This window comes from Xenopus laevis, chromosome 3L (genome assembly GCF_017654675.1).
Source record: "Xenopus laevis strain J_2021 chromosome 3L, Xenopus_laevis_v10.1, whole genome shotgun sequence".
Classification (NCBI taxonomy): domain Eukaryota; kingdom Metazoa; phylum Chordata; class Amphibia; order Anura; family Pipidae; genus Xenopus; species Xenopus laevis.
The window spans coordinates 109,241,204-109,257,825 of record NC_054375.1 but is presented as its reverse complement, the minus strand read 5'-3'; the positions used below and the strand labels follow the sequence as shown (position 1 = coordinate 109,257,825).

At 40.4% G+C, this 16,622-nt stretch overlaps 1 protein-coding gene across 5 annotated transcripts in view; it reads left to right on the top strand.

The window, feature by feature from the left end:
• Window positions 1-1,759: 1,759 nt before the first annotated feature.
• Window positions 1,760-16,622, top strand: part of myef2.L (myelin expression factor 2 L homeolog) — a 37,704-nt gene continuing 22,841 nt past the window's right edge. Inside the window, exons 1-5 of one of the 5 annotated variants that reach the window (XM_018251282.2) lie at window positions 1,760-1,998; window positions 10,590-10,683; window positions 12,883-12,941; window positions 15,204-15,406; window positions 16,413-16,465. In XM_018251282.2, coding sequence (XP_018106771.1) covers window positions 1,898-1,998; window positions 10,590-10,683; window positions 12,883-12,941; window positions 15,204-15,406; window positions 16,413-16,465 — 510 coding nt within the window. In that variant the 5' untranslated portion in view covers window positions 1,760-1,897. 5 annotated transcript variants of the gene reach the window in all.

Here is a 16,622-nt window from a genome sequence, read left to right as displayed (position 1 = left end):
AAAGAAATTGAGCACAGCACGATGGATCGTTGTCGCCCTTTCACCTTTTCTGTAGAGGACAGGAAGTAAAGTTTCAGTAAGCTATTTTTAATAAAGGCTTTTCTATTTTAAATTTTAATTTGTCTTGGTGTTTTTATTTCGTTATGAAATGACGTTAAAAAATGTTTTTGATGTTACTGGTCCTTTAAATAAGAGGCTTTTGGCAGAGCCCAAAAAACTCAGCAGCCACACTTAGATACATTTGTAACAATTTAAGATATGCAAAAATTCAATTGTAACTATTTAAGATAAGGAGATTGCTTGGGGAAACTGTGACTTGCAGCTTCATTATCAAAACTGTAATAACACATAAAACCTGACCCTAAATCCCCCAGAAATGCGTTCAAACTTTCTATAGCCTGCTAAATTTAGTAAAACAATGTGTTATTTAGGGCCATGAAATGGGAATGCTCAAAACACAACGATTCCCATAGGGAGGAAGCACACCAAACATATGATTTTGCCTTTTAGGACATTTATTCAGCAGTGTTGGCAACACTGCTGAATAAATGTCCTAAAAGGCAAAATCATATGTTTGGTGTGCTTCCTCCCTATGGGAATCGTTGTATGAAAACCAGGCTTGGAAGTAGCTGGAGGAGTTGAATGCACCCTAAAGAAAAAAGGAAAAGTAAGTGGTGTGCTGAAGAATATGTATGCTGGTAAATGCTCAAAACACTACACGCAGTTGATCTTTTTGTCCCTCTTTCTAGTGTTGGGAGGCATGAATAGACCCCTAGTTACACTGCAGATATAGTTAGGGTTGCCAGCTGGCCAGTATTTTACCGGCCTGGCCGGTAAAAATGATGCTTGATGCCAATATTATTATAAGGAAAAAACGGGAAGAATATAGGAAGGCCGGTATTTTTTTTCCAGAAAAGGTGGCAACCCTAGATACAATAGATATTCTTCCTCTCCGTTCATTCCTTTCCTGTAATATCATAATTTTTACCAGCCAGTTTGCAGATGTGCACTGTATTTGTAGTATTAGGGCAGAGACACGTGCTACTATTTTGGGAGATTAGTCGCCCAGCAACGCTTCCTCTTCAGGCAACTAATCTCCCAGAACTGCCTTCCCGTCGGCTAGAATGTAAATTGCTGGTGGGATGGCACTCGGATTGCTTCGGCTTTCCAAAGTCATCTGAAGTTTCCTTGAGGCAACTTTGGAAAACGAAGCATTCCGAGTGCCATCCAGCCAGCGATTTACAGTATACACGACGGGAAGGCAGTTTGGGAAGACTAGTTGCCAGAAGAAGCAGCAATTTGTCGCTGGGCGACTAAACTCCCGAAATAGCAGTGTGTCTCTTGCCCTTAAAGTAAGGCAAGTTCAGCTGGAATTTCATATGCCCTCTATGCGCAGAACTAGACACCATTTTGGTGGAGGTGTTTTGAAGCTGATTTCCCTCTATGCACAGTCAGAACTAGACGCCATTTTGGTGGAGGTGTTTTGAAGCTGATTTCCGAGTTATAGAAATTATACTTTTCAACCACAGATTAATACATCGTAAAGTATTTAAAATGAATTAATTAGACCCTAGTATAAATACATTGCGTTATCTTTTTTAAAAAAAAGTTCAGTATTTGTTTTCCATCTCCCAAAATGTAAAGAAAGCTGAAGCTAGACCACCGCCTCCACACAAAGAAACCTCCTCTCACACAACAGACTATCTCCCTGTTCAAATGTTAATAAAGCGCTTGCATTCAAAAGAGAGGGGTGGTGAGAGAGAGAAAGTCTCTATACTCTCGCGAGAATAATAATTCTGGTGACGCGGCTGAGGGGCAAGATCAGATTGCGGCCTTTCCGAATCTCCTTGTGTGTCGCGCTGCTTTTGCTGTGTGAAGAGAACCAGGTGCAGAGAGAATGGCGGAGATCGATCAGCAAGATTCCCAGGACGCTCTGAACAGCAGTGATAGCCTGTGTGAGGACGCAAGTTTTGCGGAGGAATCAAACGGTGTCAAAAAGTACGTATGGCAAACTATAATGCAGCACGCGCAGGCCTAATAATAATAATAATTAGTGCGCTGGTTGTAGGGGGAATATGAGTGTAGTTCTCTGGCTGTACTCCACCTTCAGCTCTAAATAAAGCAAGCTAATGCGACTCTAAGTGTTGTCGCGAGTATTAATTAGTAATGGGGAGGTGGAGTAATCTTGGGGTACGGGCAGTATTGTTCATGCGGGGGACTATTTAATGTTGCTCGGTCACGAGTCCGCCAGGCGCCGTGGGTACAGGCCCTTATATCTGCGCCGGGCTCTAGCAGTAGCAACTGATTGGAGGCAGAGGCCTCGCCATTGTGTCAGAGCGTGTGCAGATAACAATGGGAGGGAATCGAGCTCCAAGCGCGTCGCTATCCTTTATTGTGTTTCCTGGGATATCTCCTAGCAGTAACTGGGCTCCGCACTGAAATCATTTACGGCCCGCCATAAACGTTAGGAATAAATCATGGTTTATAAGCGGCTGCATAAAGCCAGTGTCCCAATGGAACCCCTAGAGCTCCCGCAATTCTGAATCCTGCGAGAACTTTACCACGTGATACCATTAATAATAACATAGAAGCGCTTGGGAAGCACAAAGGCGATTTTGGGCCACTTGGCGCCTGTGATTTCCGGTGGGGGAGGGGCCTTTGTTAGGTTATTTCAAATTGTTCTACATTAGATCACCTTTCAGTTACACTTTAGTATGATGTAGTGTTCTATTCTCAGACTATTTGTAATTCGTTTATTCTTTTTTGTGTTTTTCCAATTGGTTAGCTTGTTTTATTTACCAGCTCTCCAGGTTGCAATTTCTGAATTCTGGCTGTAAATTACCCTAGCAACCATGCCTTGCTTTTGCTAATTACCCTAGCAACCATGCCTTGAATTTGCTAATTACCCTAGCAACCATGCCTTGATTTTGCTAATTACCCTAGCAACCGTGCCTTGATTTTGCTAATTACCCTAGCAACCGTGCCTTGAATTTGCTAATTACCCTAGCAACCGTGCCTTGAATTTGCTAATTACCTTAGCAACCGTGCCTTGAATTTGCTAATTACCCTAGCAACCATGCCTTGAATTTGCTAATGACCCTAGCAACCATGCCTTGAATTTGCTAATGACCCTAGCAACCATGCCTTGAATTTGCAAATGACCCTAGCAACCATGCCTTGAATTTGCAAATGACCCTAGCAACCATGCCTTGAATTTGCAAATGACCCTAGCAACCATGCCTTGCTTTTGCAAATGACCCTAGCAACCATGCCTTGCTTTTGCAAATGACCCTAGCAACCATGCCTTGCTTTTGCAAATGACCCTAGCAACCATGCCTTGCTTTTGCAAATGACCCTAGCAACCATGCCTTGCTTTTGCAAATGACCCTAGCAACCATGCCTTGCTTTTGCAAATGACCCTAGCAACCATGCCTTGCTTTTGCAAATGACCCTAGCAACCATGCCTTGCTTTTGCAAATGACCCTAGCAACCATGCCTTGCTTTTGCAAATGACCCTAGCAACCATGCCTTGCTTTTGCAAATGACCCTAGCAACCATGCCTTGCTTTTGCAAATGACCCTAGCAACCATGCCTTGCTTTTGCAAATGACCCTAGCAACCATGCCTTGCTTTTGCAAATGACCCTAGCAACCATGCCTTGCTTTTGCAAATGACCCTAGCAACCATGCCTTGCTTTTGCAAATGACCCTAGCAACCATGCCTTGAATGTGCAAATGACCCTAGCAACCATGCCTTGAATGTGCAAATGACCCTAGCAACCATGCCTTGAATGTGCAAATGACCCTAGCAACCATGCCTTGAATGTGCAAATGACCCTAGCAACCATGCCTTGAATGTGCAAATGACCCTAGCAACCATGGCTTGAATGTGCAAATGACCCTAGCAACCATGGCTTGAATGTGCAAATGACCCTAGCAACCATGGCTTGCTTTTGCAAATGACCCTAGCAACCATGGCTTGCTTTTGCAAATGACCCTAGCAACCATGGCTTGCTTTTGCAAATGACCCTAGCAACCATGGCTTGCTTTTGCAAATGACCCTAGCAACCATGGCTTGCTTTTGCAAATGACCCTAGCAACCATGGCTTGCTTTTGCAAATGACCCTAGCAACCATGGCTTGCTTTTGCAAATGACCCTAGCAACCATGGCTTGCTTTTGCAAATGACCCTAGCAACCATGGCTTGCTTTTGCAAATGACCCTAGCAACCATGCCTTGCTTTTGCAAATGACCCTAGCAACCATGCCTTGCTTTTGCAAATGACCCTAGCAACCATGCCTTGCTTTTGCAAATGACCCTAGCAACCATGCCTTGCTTTTGCAAATGACCCTAGCAACCATGGCTTCAATTTGCAAATTACCCTAACAATAGGGTTGCCACCCGGCCGGAATTTTACCGGCTTGGCCATTAAAAATGATGGTTGATCCCAATGTTATTAATAGGGAAAATAAATAAATATATAGGAAGGCCGGTATTTTTTTCCAGAAAAGATGGCAACCCTGCCTAACAACCATGCCTTGATTTTGCAAATTACCTTAGCAACCATGCCTTGATTTTGCAAATTACCCTAGCAACTATGGTTTGATTTGGCAAATTTACAAAGTGCACACTCTTAGAGCACTGGTCAGATTATATTTTAATTAATTAGAATAATGGCACATCAGAAATGTTCTCCACTTGCAGACAAAGGACTGAAAACACCCATGCTGCCCACTGTAGAATACAGTATCACTGCTCAGGTGAATTTTTAAACCATAAAATGTGTTTTGGGCCTGTATGCAAGTTGAAAGGCAATTACCATTGAATGAGGTGTAAACTTAAAGGGGGTGTTCACCTTCCAAACACTTTTTTTCAGTTCAGTTGTTTTCAGATTGTTCCCCAGAAATAAAGACTTTTTTCAATAACTTTCCATTATTTATTTTTTTTTACTGTTTTTCCAAAATCTAAGTTTAAAGCTGAATGTCCCTGTCTCTGGTGTTTGAGTCTGGCATCTCAGTAATTCAGGCCAGACTCTGAACTGTTACAATTTTGCAACATTTAGTTGATACATTTCTCAGCAGCATCTCTGGAGTATTAGCAACAATTGTATCAAGTCTAACAGCTGCCTGTAATGTATCCATTTAGAACAGTTTACAGGGTCGGATGCCCCCCCCCTCCCAGGGCTGCTTTAGAAGATGAAAAAAGACAATTTACACTTCAATATTAGAAAAACAGCGACACATAGAAAATAGAAAGTAATTGGAAAAAGTCATTATTTCTTGTGATCTAACTGAAAGCAACTAGTTGTTTGAAGGTGAACCACCCCTTTAAGGCCCCCCATACAAGCAAAGATTCTTTTTGGTGAATGACCGATTTTAGTGTAATCCAGCCAATCCATCAGATTATCGTGAGGTTAGTGGGAATCGAACAATCGTGCAGCTAACTATTTTTCATCTGACATCTGTTAGAAAATTGATCGCCAGTTTAAAAAATTTTCATCGGTCACAGTGAAATCTATCTATGTTTGCAGGGCCAAAAAGACAGCTACCCTCAGTTTTCCTGGCTTCAACTAGACTATATTGCTTGAAAAAGGAACATTGTTTCATACTTACCGTAATTTTCTTTTCCTGGTCATCCTAATAACCTTTGGGTGTGCTCTCTCCCTGTTGGATAAACAGAAGAAAACACATGCCTCCCATACCCATAAGTACCTCCTCCTCCAACTCCCCTTGTCTTAGTACTAAGCACAAACAAGCTAGGGTGGGTATGCTGCCATAGGGATGACCAGGAAAAGAAAATTACGGTAAGTATGCAACAATTTCCCTTTTTCCTGGTCATCCCTGGCAGCATAATAATAACCTTTGGGTAATACCACAGCAATAAAACACAAAGGGAGGGAAAATAACATGCTGAATATGCTTTAATCAATAAAAGCTGCAAGGACAGACTGTCCAATAGAATCTCTGAAAAATAAAATTAATAATGCTTACTAATTATGAGATGATGCCCAGTTAGCTGCCCTGCAGATTGTCTCTGAAGAGACTTCTGCTTCTGCTGCTCAAAAAGCAGGAACACTCCTGGTAGAATGTGCCTTCAAGCCTGAAGGTGATGGTCTGTCCTGCTCTGTATACACCTTGGAAATAGCTTTATTAATCTACTTTCCCAAGGTTCTCTTAGATGCAGGTTCCCCTTGTCTTGCACCTGCTGGAATAATGAATAGTCTCCTAGATTTCCTAACTTCCTCTGTTCTTTGAATGAAGCTTGAAGACACCTTTTTGACATCTAAAAGACTCTCCTCTCTAACTGAAGGCATAGATGGAAGAACAATAGGTTTATTAAGATGAAAATTAGGCACCACCCTTGGTAAAAAAAAGACAGGACCAGTTTCAAGACCACCTTCTCCTCATGGAAAACTGTATAGGGCTGATCCACAGACAAAGCTTGCATCTCTCCAACTCGTCTAGCCAATGTCAAGGCAACCAGTAAAATATTTTGTTGTCTTCAGAGACAATGGGCAAAGGGAAATATCAAGACCCAGCTCAAAGGGTGCCTTAAGGACCAGAGGAAGATCCCACAGAGCAGCAATCTTTTTCAATGGAGGTCTGATTCTCAGAACTTTAAAAAAAACTGATCAGATAAGACTCCTCTGCCCATTTCTCGCCTAATACCGCAGATAAGGCTGAAATTTAAACCTTCAAAGAACTGAGACTGCATCCATAATCCAGATCAGACTTGAGAAAAGCCAAGATCTTGGAAGTAGAAGGGTTTAGAGGATACCCGAGCCTCAGACCAGGAAGCAAAACGGTCCCAGATCCTATCCTGGCCTTCATAAGTGTTTCGACCACCGGATCAGAGCAACCCTGTTGCTTCAGTCAAACTTTTCAATCTCCGAGCCACTATATTGAGGGTTACTGGATATGGGTGCAGGCACGATCTCTAAACTATAACGATCTCTATAACTCTCCGACTCAGAACATCTGCCTGATAGTTCAAGACTCGTGGAATGTGGATGACTGTGATGTCCAATAAATGGGACTGCGCCCAAGCCATGATTGGAATAGTTTCTTTTAAGAGCATGATGCTGCCTGTGCCTCCCTGCTTCCTTTTATATGACACCGCTGAGGCATTGGCCTGAAAGCAATCCATGCTTTCCGAATCGTTCTCCACTCCAAAATGTTTGATGGCAGGTGTAACAAATCTTTCTTCCACACCCCCCTGAGCTTCTGTACTTCTGTATGGCCTCTCCAGCTTGTGCCAGATGCATCGGTAGAAACCTTTATCCATTGAGGCTCTACCAGGGGAAAAACCCCTGCAAAAATTCACTGGGCCCTGCTACCACACCAGCTGAGACTTGAACTAGAGAGATTTTCTGTGACCAATCCTTGAGATACTGATTCCAGTGAAAGGTCATAGAATGCTTAAATGTTCTTTCCTTGTATGTTCCTGCACACTTGGTAAAGGGCCTAACCCAAAAAAATCATGTAGTGATTTTCACTTCCCCAATAAAATATTTGCAGTGTAAGACTACTGCCATGGATTTGTCTTGCACTTCAACTCTTCTACTGACCAATTCCAGTGAGCCAGGAATCACCTCTGAACAGGCCTCATTCTCCACCTCGCCCACTTGACAAGACTGATGGTAGAAGTTAGAAGACCCAGAAATTCTGTGAGTTCCCTGGCTTGCAAAGAATTGAGATTCTGGAGACGCTTCACCTCGGAGGTAACTTGAGAATTCTCTGCTGGGGTAAAGAACCAATCCCAGCCTAGTGTTGAAGAGAGCACCCAGGAATATAATCATCTGTGTGGATACTGGTTGGCTCTACTCTTCATTCAGAACCCAACCAAAATGTATAAGAGTTGACCTCATCAACAGTAACTAGTTCTTGAGTGTCTCTGGATGTCTTGCTACAATTAGAAGATAGACTTCCAAATCCTCTTTCCTCAGTTTGGTAATGAGCACCACTAACACCTTGGTGCAGGTTCTTGGCAAGGTAGAAAGCCAGGAAATGAAATTGAAAATGAGACCTTCCCAGGCAAATACTAAAAGACGCTATTACTCTGCCACAAGAAGGTGAAGATATGCATCCTTTAAGTTGAGAGAAGCTAACTAATCACCTATGTGGAATACCAACCAAGATGGCAAGTGACCCCATCTTGAATTTCTGATGTTTTAAAAACTTGTTCATACGTCTTAATCTAGAATAGGCCATAAATCTCATGATGCCTTTGTAACTTGGAACAAGGGGAAATAACGCCTAGACCCCATTGCTGAGGGGAAACTGGCAAAATTGCCTCCTTTGCAAGTAGCTGAGATATGTAGTCCTGAAAGACTAAATAATTGGTTCTCCCTGAAGAAATGAAAATTGTCTTGACTTTTGTAAAAAGTTGGACCAGCCTCATCTCATTGTGGCTTTGGTTGCATTTTAGGGGATCTGGAATTCTTAGCCTTAGAGGCATGAAAAAAATCACAACTGACCAGAATGCCAGAAGACTTGTATTCCTTCCCAGGCCTGTAGTATCTAGCCTCCTCTTTGTGCTTGGAAGAACCCATCTTGTCTTCTCTCTTGAAAACACTTAGTTTGGGGCAAAGATTTGGAAATAATAATGCCCAAAGATTTACCAAAAATACTCGTACTCTCGAAGGGAACAATTCCGCTGCTTACTTCAAATCAGAAATGGCTTCACAGACTGCTTCCTTAGGAAAATTCTCCATAACAGCCTAATCAATGTTCTCTGCCCAAACAGACATTGCTTTAAAAAAATAGCTGCAACAACTGCAGCTTACAAGCAGCTTTCTTAAATTCTGTCTGTCCATTGGATGCTTTAAAGTTGAAATGTTGTCAGTCAGAAGTGGTCTTTTTAGATAGACGGGCCACTGGAGCATCCACAGTTAGCGGATTTTGCCAGATCTCCAGACAGGTTAGAAATTTTTATTCTCAACAGGAAACTCTTTAGGGCTTTTCGCCCACTCCTGGTCAATTATGTCCTTGATTCCTGCATCTGAATTAGGGAAGGAATCAATTAGTCACAGGAATAGAGAGAGATTACCTTCGCACACCCTGGCCTTCCTAATCTTTGAGTCCCAGGTGCTCAATGAAAGAGGCGTTGGCAACCTCCAGTTCAGCGTGAAGAGTAGAAGAATCACTGGCACAGCATGGGTTATTTCTAGCAGGGAGAAAACCCTTGCTCATTTATTGCGGATGCAACGTTTTGGGGCGTAACCCCTTTGTCAATCATACTGGATGTTAGTGAACACAGTATTTAAAGGATTGCAAATTCGGCTCTAATTAGTAAGCACAATTACTTAGAAACTTACAAGACTTAAAAGAATCAAAAAGTGAAAAAGGCCACAATTACAAAGTGAATAGTTCCAGCAGACGAAAAATTGTCAAAGGTTGTGAAATGTCCTTCAACCGTGGATAAAATTTGTGTCCGTGTAGTGATAAAGACTTTTGTTTCAAAATTGTCCAATCTGCACAATGAGTTCATGTACATTACATAAAAAGCAAAAGTGGAAAAGTCCAACACAATAGTATATTTCATAAAATATCTTTCCAAAAGGATAAGTGTCCAATATAGTGATAAAATAGTGTATCAAAAACCTGTCATTCCAAAAGCGCATTTACAATGTATCAATCAATCAATAAATTATCTAAAATTACTTTTCAAACAATACTAAGTAACAAGTGCCATAAGTAACAGTAAATGCTAAGGATTCAATGCTAGTACAAAGTGTATAAGAATAGCTCTTTGGTCAAACCACAAGGTTACATCTTGACAATAGAAAATATATAATATAAATATTTATTAATAACCGTTAAACTTCTATCTTACCCTACATGTATGGAGAGAAGCGAACCTTTCCATGAGGCATAGCACGGCAGATTGATTATCTAAAAGGGGAAAATAATTATGATTAATAGACAAAAAATTACAGGAAACAGCTCATATGAAATGCCTCATTTAACCCTTTTGGATAACGGGTTTGTAAAAGCCAGATCCAGATCTCTCTAGAGCAGTCATTTCTTTAGATCCATGCCTGGTTTTGGAAATACTTTTTCTAATATTTGCCACTTTTGGATAACATGTTTGTAAAAGCCAGATCCAATAACACTCTCTCTGGAGCAGTAATTTCTTTAGATCCATGCCTGGTTTTGGAAATACTTTTTTCTAATATTTGCCACCGGAGTTGTGAAAGTTGATGGGTATGAGAATAAATATGTTTAGCAAGTAGTTTCCCCCTTAAATTTTTCTTTTTGTTCGTGATTCCCTGTAATAACTTGTGACGGATGATGGGTACGAATGGTCGATTTGTGTTCATTTAACCTTAATTTTATGGCCCTACTCGTTTGCCCTATATATAATAATCCACAGGGACATTTAATACTATAAATTATGTCCTTGGTATCGCATGTAAAAAAGCCCTGTATTGTATGTTTGGTACCTTGGTGTGGATGAATTACTAAAGGTCCAGACCTCACGTCCCCACCGACAGCACTTTGCAAATTCCTCACGGCAATCCGCAACACAATTCTGGAACTTGGAACTTACCTCGCCTGCATCCTGACAGAGTTCTCCGGTTCCTTTTTTAGAGGAAGGCCATTATACATCAAGAAACGCAGGACACGGAGGGGCCGTGGGAGGAAAACCCAGGCTCATACTCTAGCAAACATGGAGGCACCGCAGGTAACTAATGTTAATTTATCTAAACACGAATTAGAGACTAATGAACTATCCATCTTAAGTAAAGGGTTAAACTTTGTACCCACTTACACCGCAGCACCATTCAGTATGGCGATTTATATGTTTCAATTTATCAGAAATTTGAAACTCAAGGTGTATTTTGCTGGAAAAGATCCTGAGTTAGCGGATAATTTTGTTAAAACACTAAAAGAGAATGGTGGTGCAAAAAAAAGTAATTTCGGTCCCCCAGGGTCTTTTCCTGCCATTGACACCTTTGAAGCAGTAGTAATGGCTGATATCAGTAAACAACTAACGAAAACTAATAAACTTCGAGAAAATATATAAGTTGCTGAGCGCAACGCATTGAAAGCATTAAAGAATAATTCTCTGATATCATCCTTACTAAATCTGATAAAGGAGGTGGTATTGTGTTGCTGGATAAAACTGCCTATGAAATAGAGGCTCAACACCAATTACAGGAGGCTCTGTTTGGCAGTGCACCTGATTTGTATGCAACCAAAACTTGCCTTCAAGTCAGGAATTCAAAAATAAGCTCCTGCTTTGAAGCCACTGGGAGCTACATCCAAGTGGTCGGAGGGCAACATGTTGCTCACAAGGCACTGATTGGGGATCACTGCCTTAAACCTTGCCTTACAGTTACCACCGAATTTTTAACACGACTGAATAGCCTGAATTTACAATCTGACAACTTTACGTTATGCTCCTTGGATGTCAAGGACCATTTTACTTCTATACCCCACTCTGAAGGCATTGATTGCATGCGCACCTATTTGTCAGATTTGAATCTCCCTGACTATAGGGTTACATTTATTTGCCAATTACTTGATCTGGTGTTATCAAGGAACTACTTCACATACAATGATGAATATTTTTTTACAACTGCAAGGCTGTGCCATGGGTGCCAACATGGCACCTGCATATGCCAACATATTCATGGATAATTTAGAAAAAGCCTATATTTTATCTCACCCCGTATACAATCAATTTATCTATGAATATATGTGGATGACACATTCTTTCTTTGGACAGGGTCGTCTGATAAGTTAAAAGAATTTGTCTGTCACCTAAACAGTGTCCATCCCACTATTAAATTTACTTACAAATCGGATCCTTCCAGATTACATTTTTTTGGATGATGATATTCAGGTGGTGGATAAGGTGCTGGTCACTTCATTATACAGCAAACCAATTGATAAAAACAACTTGCTCAGACCTACTAGTTTCCACCCACCAGGTATATTTAAGGGGTTGCCAAAAAGCCAGTTAATGAGGGTAAAACGTATTACATCTACACCTGAGTTATTTAAATCAGAGTCTTTGGCTATGGTGCTATGCTTTGTAGAGGAAAGATAAACAAACTGCATTGATGGATACAAGGAGGGAGGTGGAATAGATTCCTAGGGAAGAGGCCCTCATTAGAAAGCCAAAAGGTAAGCCCAAAACTCAAAGAATACTCTTTATAACTTCTTATGACACAAAAGTGCTTTAGGAGCATTATTTTAAAACACTGGAATATCCTGAGCACAGATCAGAAGCATGGGCATTTACTTTGCTTACCACCCCCGTTTTTATATAGGAGAGGTAGAAATATTGGTGAATTGGTAAACCAAAGAAAAAGCAAGGTGTGCACATTCTTTTGGTGGCCCAAAATTGTGGAACCTTCCCCTGTAGGAATTGTGGTCACTGCATTGCCATAACCCCTGGACCTTTTGTAATTCATCCACACCAGGGTACCAAACATACAATACAGGGCTTTTTTACATGCGATACCAAGGATGTAATTTCTAGTATTAAATGTCCCTGTGGATTATTATATATAGGGCAAAGGAGTAGGGCCATAAAATTAAGGTTAAATGTACACAAATCGACCATTCGTACCCATCATCTGTCACCAGTTATTACAGGGAATCGCGAACAAAAAGAAATATTTAAGGGGCAAACTTTACTTGCTAAACATTTTTATTCTCATACCCATCAACTTTCACAACTCCGGTGGCAAATATTAGAAAAAGTATTTCCAAAACCAGGCATGGATCTAAAAGAAATTACTGCTCCAGAGAGAGAGTGTTATTGGATCTGGCTTTTACAAACCCGTTATCCAAAAGGGTTAAATGAGGAATTTCATATGAGCTGTTTCCTGTAATTTTTTGTCTATTAATCATAATTATTTTTTCCTTTTAGAGAAGCAATCTGCCGAGCTATGCCTCAGGGAAAGGTTCTCTTCTCTCCATACATGTAGGGTAAGAGAGAAGTTTAACTGTTATTAATAAATGTTTATATTATATATTTTCTATTGTCAAGATGTAACCTTGTGGTTTGACTAGAGAGCTATTCTTATACACTTTGTACTAGCATTGAATCCTTAGCATCTACTGTTACTTATGGCACTTGTTACTTAGTATTGTTTGAAAAGTAATTTTAGGTAATTTATTGGTTGGTTGATTGATGCATTGTATATGCACTTTTGGAATGACACGTTTTTGATACACTTTTTTTTCACAATATTGGACACTTTTATCCTTTTGGAAAGATATTTTATGAAATATTGTGTTGGACTTTTCTGCTTTTGCTTTTTATATAATTTACATGAACTCATTGTGCAGCTTGGACAATTTTGAAACAAAAGTCTTATCACTACACGGACACATTAATTTTATCCGCGGTTGAAGGACATTTCACAACCTTGGACAATTTTTCGTCTGCTGGAACTATACACTTTGTAATTGTGGCCTTTTTCACTTTTTCATTCTTTCAAGTCCTGTAAGTTTCTAAGTCATTGTGCTTACTAATTAGAGCCTACTTTGTAATCCTTTAAATACTGTGTTCACTAACATCCGGTATGATTGACAAAGGGGTTACACCCCGAAACGTTGCATCCGCAATCAATTAGTCTCAAACATTCGGAACTTTCAGTTTCCTCCTCAGAGGAATGGGGTTCATAATCATTTGAAATAAGGGATCTTAAACAACAGAGGTTCTTTAGAAACCATAGGTTGCCTTATGGTGGCCATAGATGCAAAGATCCGCTAGTTTGGCGATGTTGCCAAACGAGCGGATCTTTCCCCGATATGCCATTAACAGGCATGGCTATATCGGGGGTAATCTGATAGTTCGGTCGTATGGCCGAACGATCAGATTACGATGTGCCATGGGCTCCTGTGGGATCGGTCGGGTCAAAATCAAAACTGACCGCTCTCCGCCGGATGAAAAATGTCGCCACACACGATCCGAAAATCCTCGATTCGTACGATCGGATCTGTGTCTCTATGGCCACCTTTAGTGTATCAGCAACAGTGTTCTTGATCCTTTGCATAATAGACTCCTGATTGAGGGATATAGTAGAAGTGGAAGCAGACTTTCTTTATCATGCACAGCAAATACCTATGTCTGGCAAAGTCTCTTATGCTTTATAGCAGGATTGACACAAGCCCAACAGGGTCTGAAATCTGCACTCTCCTCCATCCTGTGCCGTTTTTTAGAAGCAGCAGGGACATAATGAGAGTAATAATAAATGAACAGCTCTTTTCGCAGAACCCTAAAATAAAATATAAGTATGCTGGTAGGGCACTCAACCAGTAGATTGTAAGGCAGCCTGATCCATGTTGTAGCACTATAAGGACTTTATAGGTACAGAATGCTGAAGCCACACTGTTTGAAATCAAAAGACCCACCAGTGGTGTCACTTCCGGTATGCGACTGCAGGTGGCACCAGAGCACCAAAAAGGTATGTATACAAACAAGCCTGCCCCGGCTACAGGGGCCTCTGCACAGTAATATATCTGCAGAGCTTCGGGTGGAGGGAGCTGTAGAACTGCACCCAGTGATCGGATTACAAGAATCCATGAGTGCCCTACCCGCAACTTCTACTTACCCACAGTAAAAACAAAGATGAGTGGTGTTGGTACTTATGGGTATGCGAGGCATGTTGTTTTCTTCTGCTTATCCAACAGGGAGAGAGCATACCCAAAGGTGGTTATTATGCTGCCAGGGATGACCAGGAAATAGTCTTTTTAGTTGATGGACAAATGGTACATTTAAACAATTGTTTAAAGATAACGAAAAGATATTTTAAAAATCTTTACATCTATGGCCAGCTTAATACTTCCTTTGTCCCTTGCAGATATCCTTTGCCTTTCTTCCCCAATTGCACAAAACAGAATTCCCATAATACTCTCCTGTACCTAAACAGAAAAGGCAGAGCTGTACATTGTGGTTGATGAAAACTACTTTCCGTGCCTTGCCAGGCATTACAAAGTAAATTAGTATCTGTGGCCCACAGCCTTGGGCTGTTGCTCAGCTTCTCTTATTCTAATCCACCTTTTTGAAGTCTTTTAGTTATTCTGTGTGCTGGTTATGTTGTTTTAATGAATCTCTGTTTCTCGCATCGATGCCAGGTTCTGACACCATGTTTCTGTAACCTCTGTGCAGGTATTGATATTAAAATGCACTTGAAATCCTATGTAAATGTGTAACTTACACTGGCTATGTATTTTCCAATTAAGTGACAGTGAAGACCAGGTTAAAGAAGAAAAGACTTCATTAAAGGAGAAAGCTGCTGGAAATAGGAAGATAAATAGGTTCCATCCATATGGAAAAGATAAAGGTTCGGGAGAAAAGAAGGGTCAGAGTCGCAACAGAGTTTTTATTAGTAATATTCCCTATGACATGAAGTGGCAAGCTATTAAAGACCTTATGAGGGACAAAGGTAAGTCATTGTGATTAATAGTTCTCAGGGCAAGGCAGTCTTCCTTTTTTTTTTTTTTATTCCTTCTACTAGCTAAAAATACCCACTTCTTTGCAAAAGTAACCATACCTTTCATTTGGTTTTTACTTATTTTTTTTAACAGAATAAAAATGGGCTTGCATGTTTTTATATTCATTGTTTCCTGGTAATATATTGCAGATAATTTCCAAAGGCAATTTAAAGAAATCATCCTAGTTAATGAATGGATAGGTTATGGATGATGTTACATTTATGATGCAGTGTAATTACTATACTACAGGGCGTATTGCCTGCATTGTCTATACTGCCAGAGATGGTCTGTTTTACAGTTTTCCTTCTGTCTGCTGTTGCAGTTGTGAAATTTGGTTTAAATAATCCATATAAATTCCACCTCCTCTTTCCAAAATTATTGGGTGAAACGTGTTCTATTCCACTAGTCCCAAAATGCAACATTTGGTCTTATGCTTGCAATTGTCTTTGGTGTATCTGTTGTAAGGTGACAAGACGATTTGGTTTATCTTTTTTACTGTATTCCTCTTGTTTGTAGCTTTGCTGTGAAACACATGATTTGTAAATGTGGATGTTTAGGCAATTTTACAATTTGAAGACAATTTGATGTCACCTTAAAACAGCTGTTGCAAGTTGGATGACAAATATCAGTGATAACGTTGACGTGATAACACGGTCAAGGACTGTTTTGCATCTGAATTAGTTCACCAACTATATTCATACTTGCCAAAACATCATGTGCTGAATAATTAGGTGAAAATTTGGTAGCTTGTATTGCTTTTGATAATGTGGCTTTCACATTTTAAGAAAATGAGCTAAATAATCTAGTTATTGAAAGGAGGTATGATGGTCTGAGTTGATTGATGGTGAATAATAGGTTTTTTCTTTTTGTAGAGGTGTGCACAGGGCACAGTAAAGAACGCTACTGGTGTTAAATGTATTGTCTCTTGGTATTTTTTCCTTTGTATGTCTTATGTAGTTGGTGAGGTTACATACGTGGAGCTCTTTAAGGATGCTGAAGGAAAATCAAGGGTAAGTGCCGTGGGCAACAATGTCTGAGCTGTTCTGAGCCTCAGCAGTTTCTGTAACATCTGTACATGTTTTTTGGAAAGTAAGTTTCATTTTCTTCTACTGTATCGCTGTACACATATTTCAGGCTCCAAATTTTGCCACTCTTTCGTCCAAATAA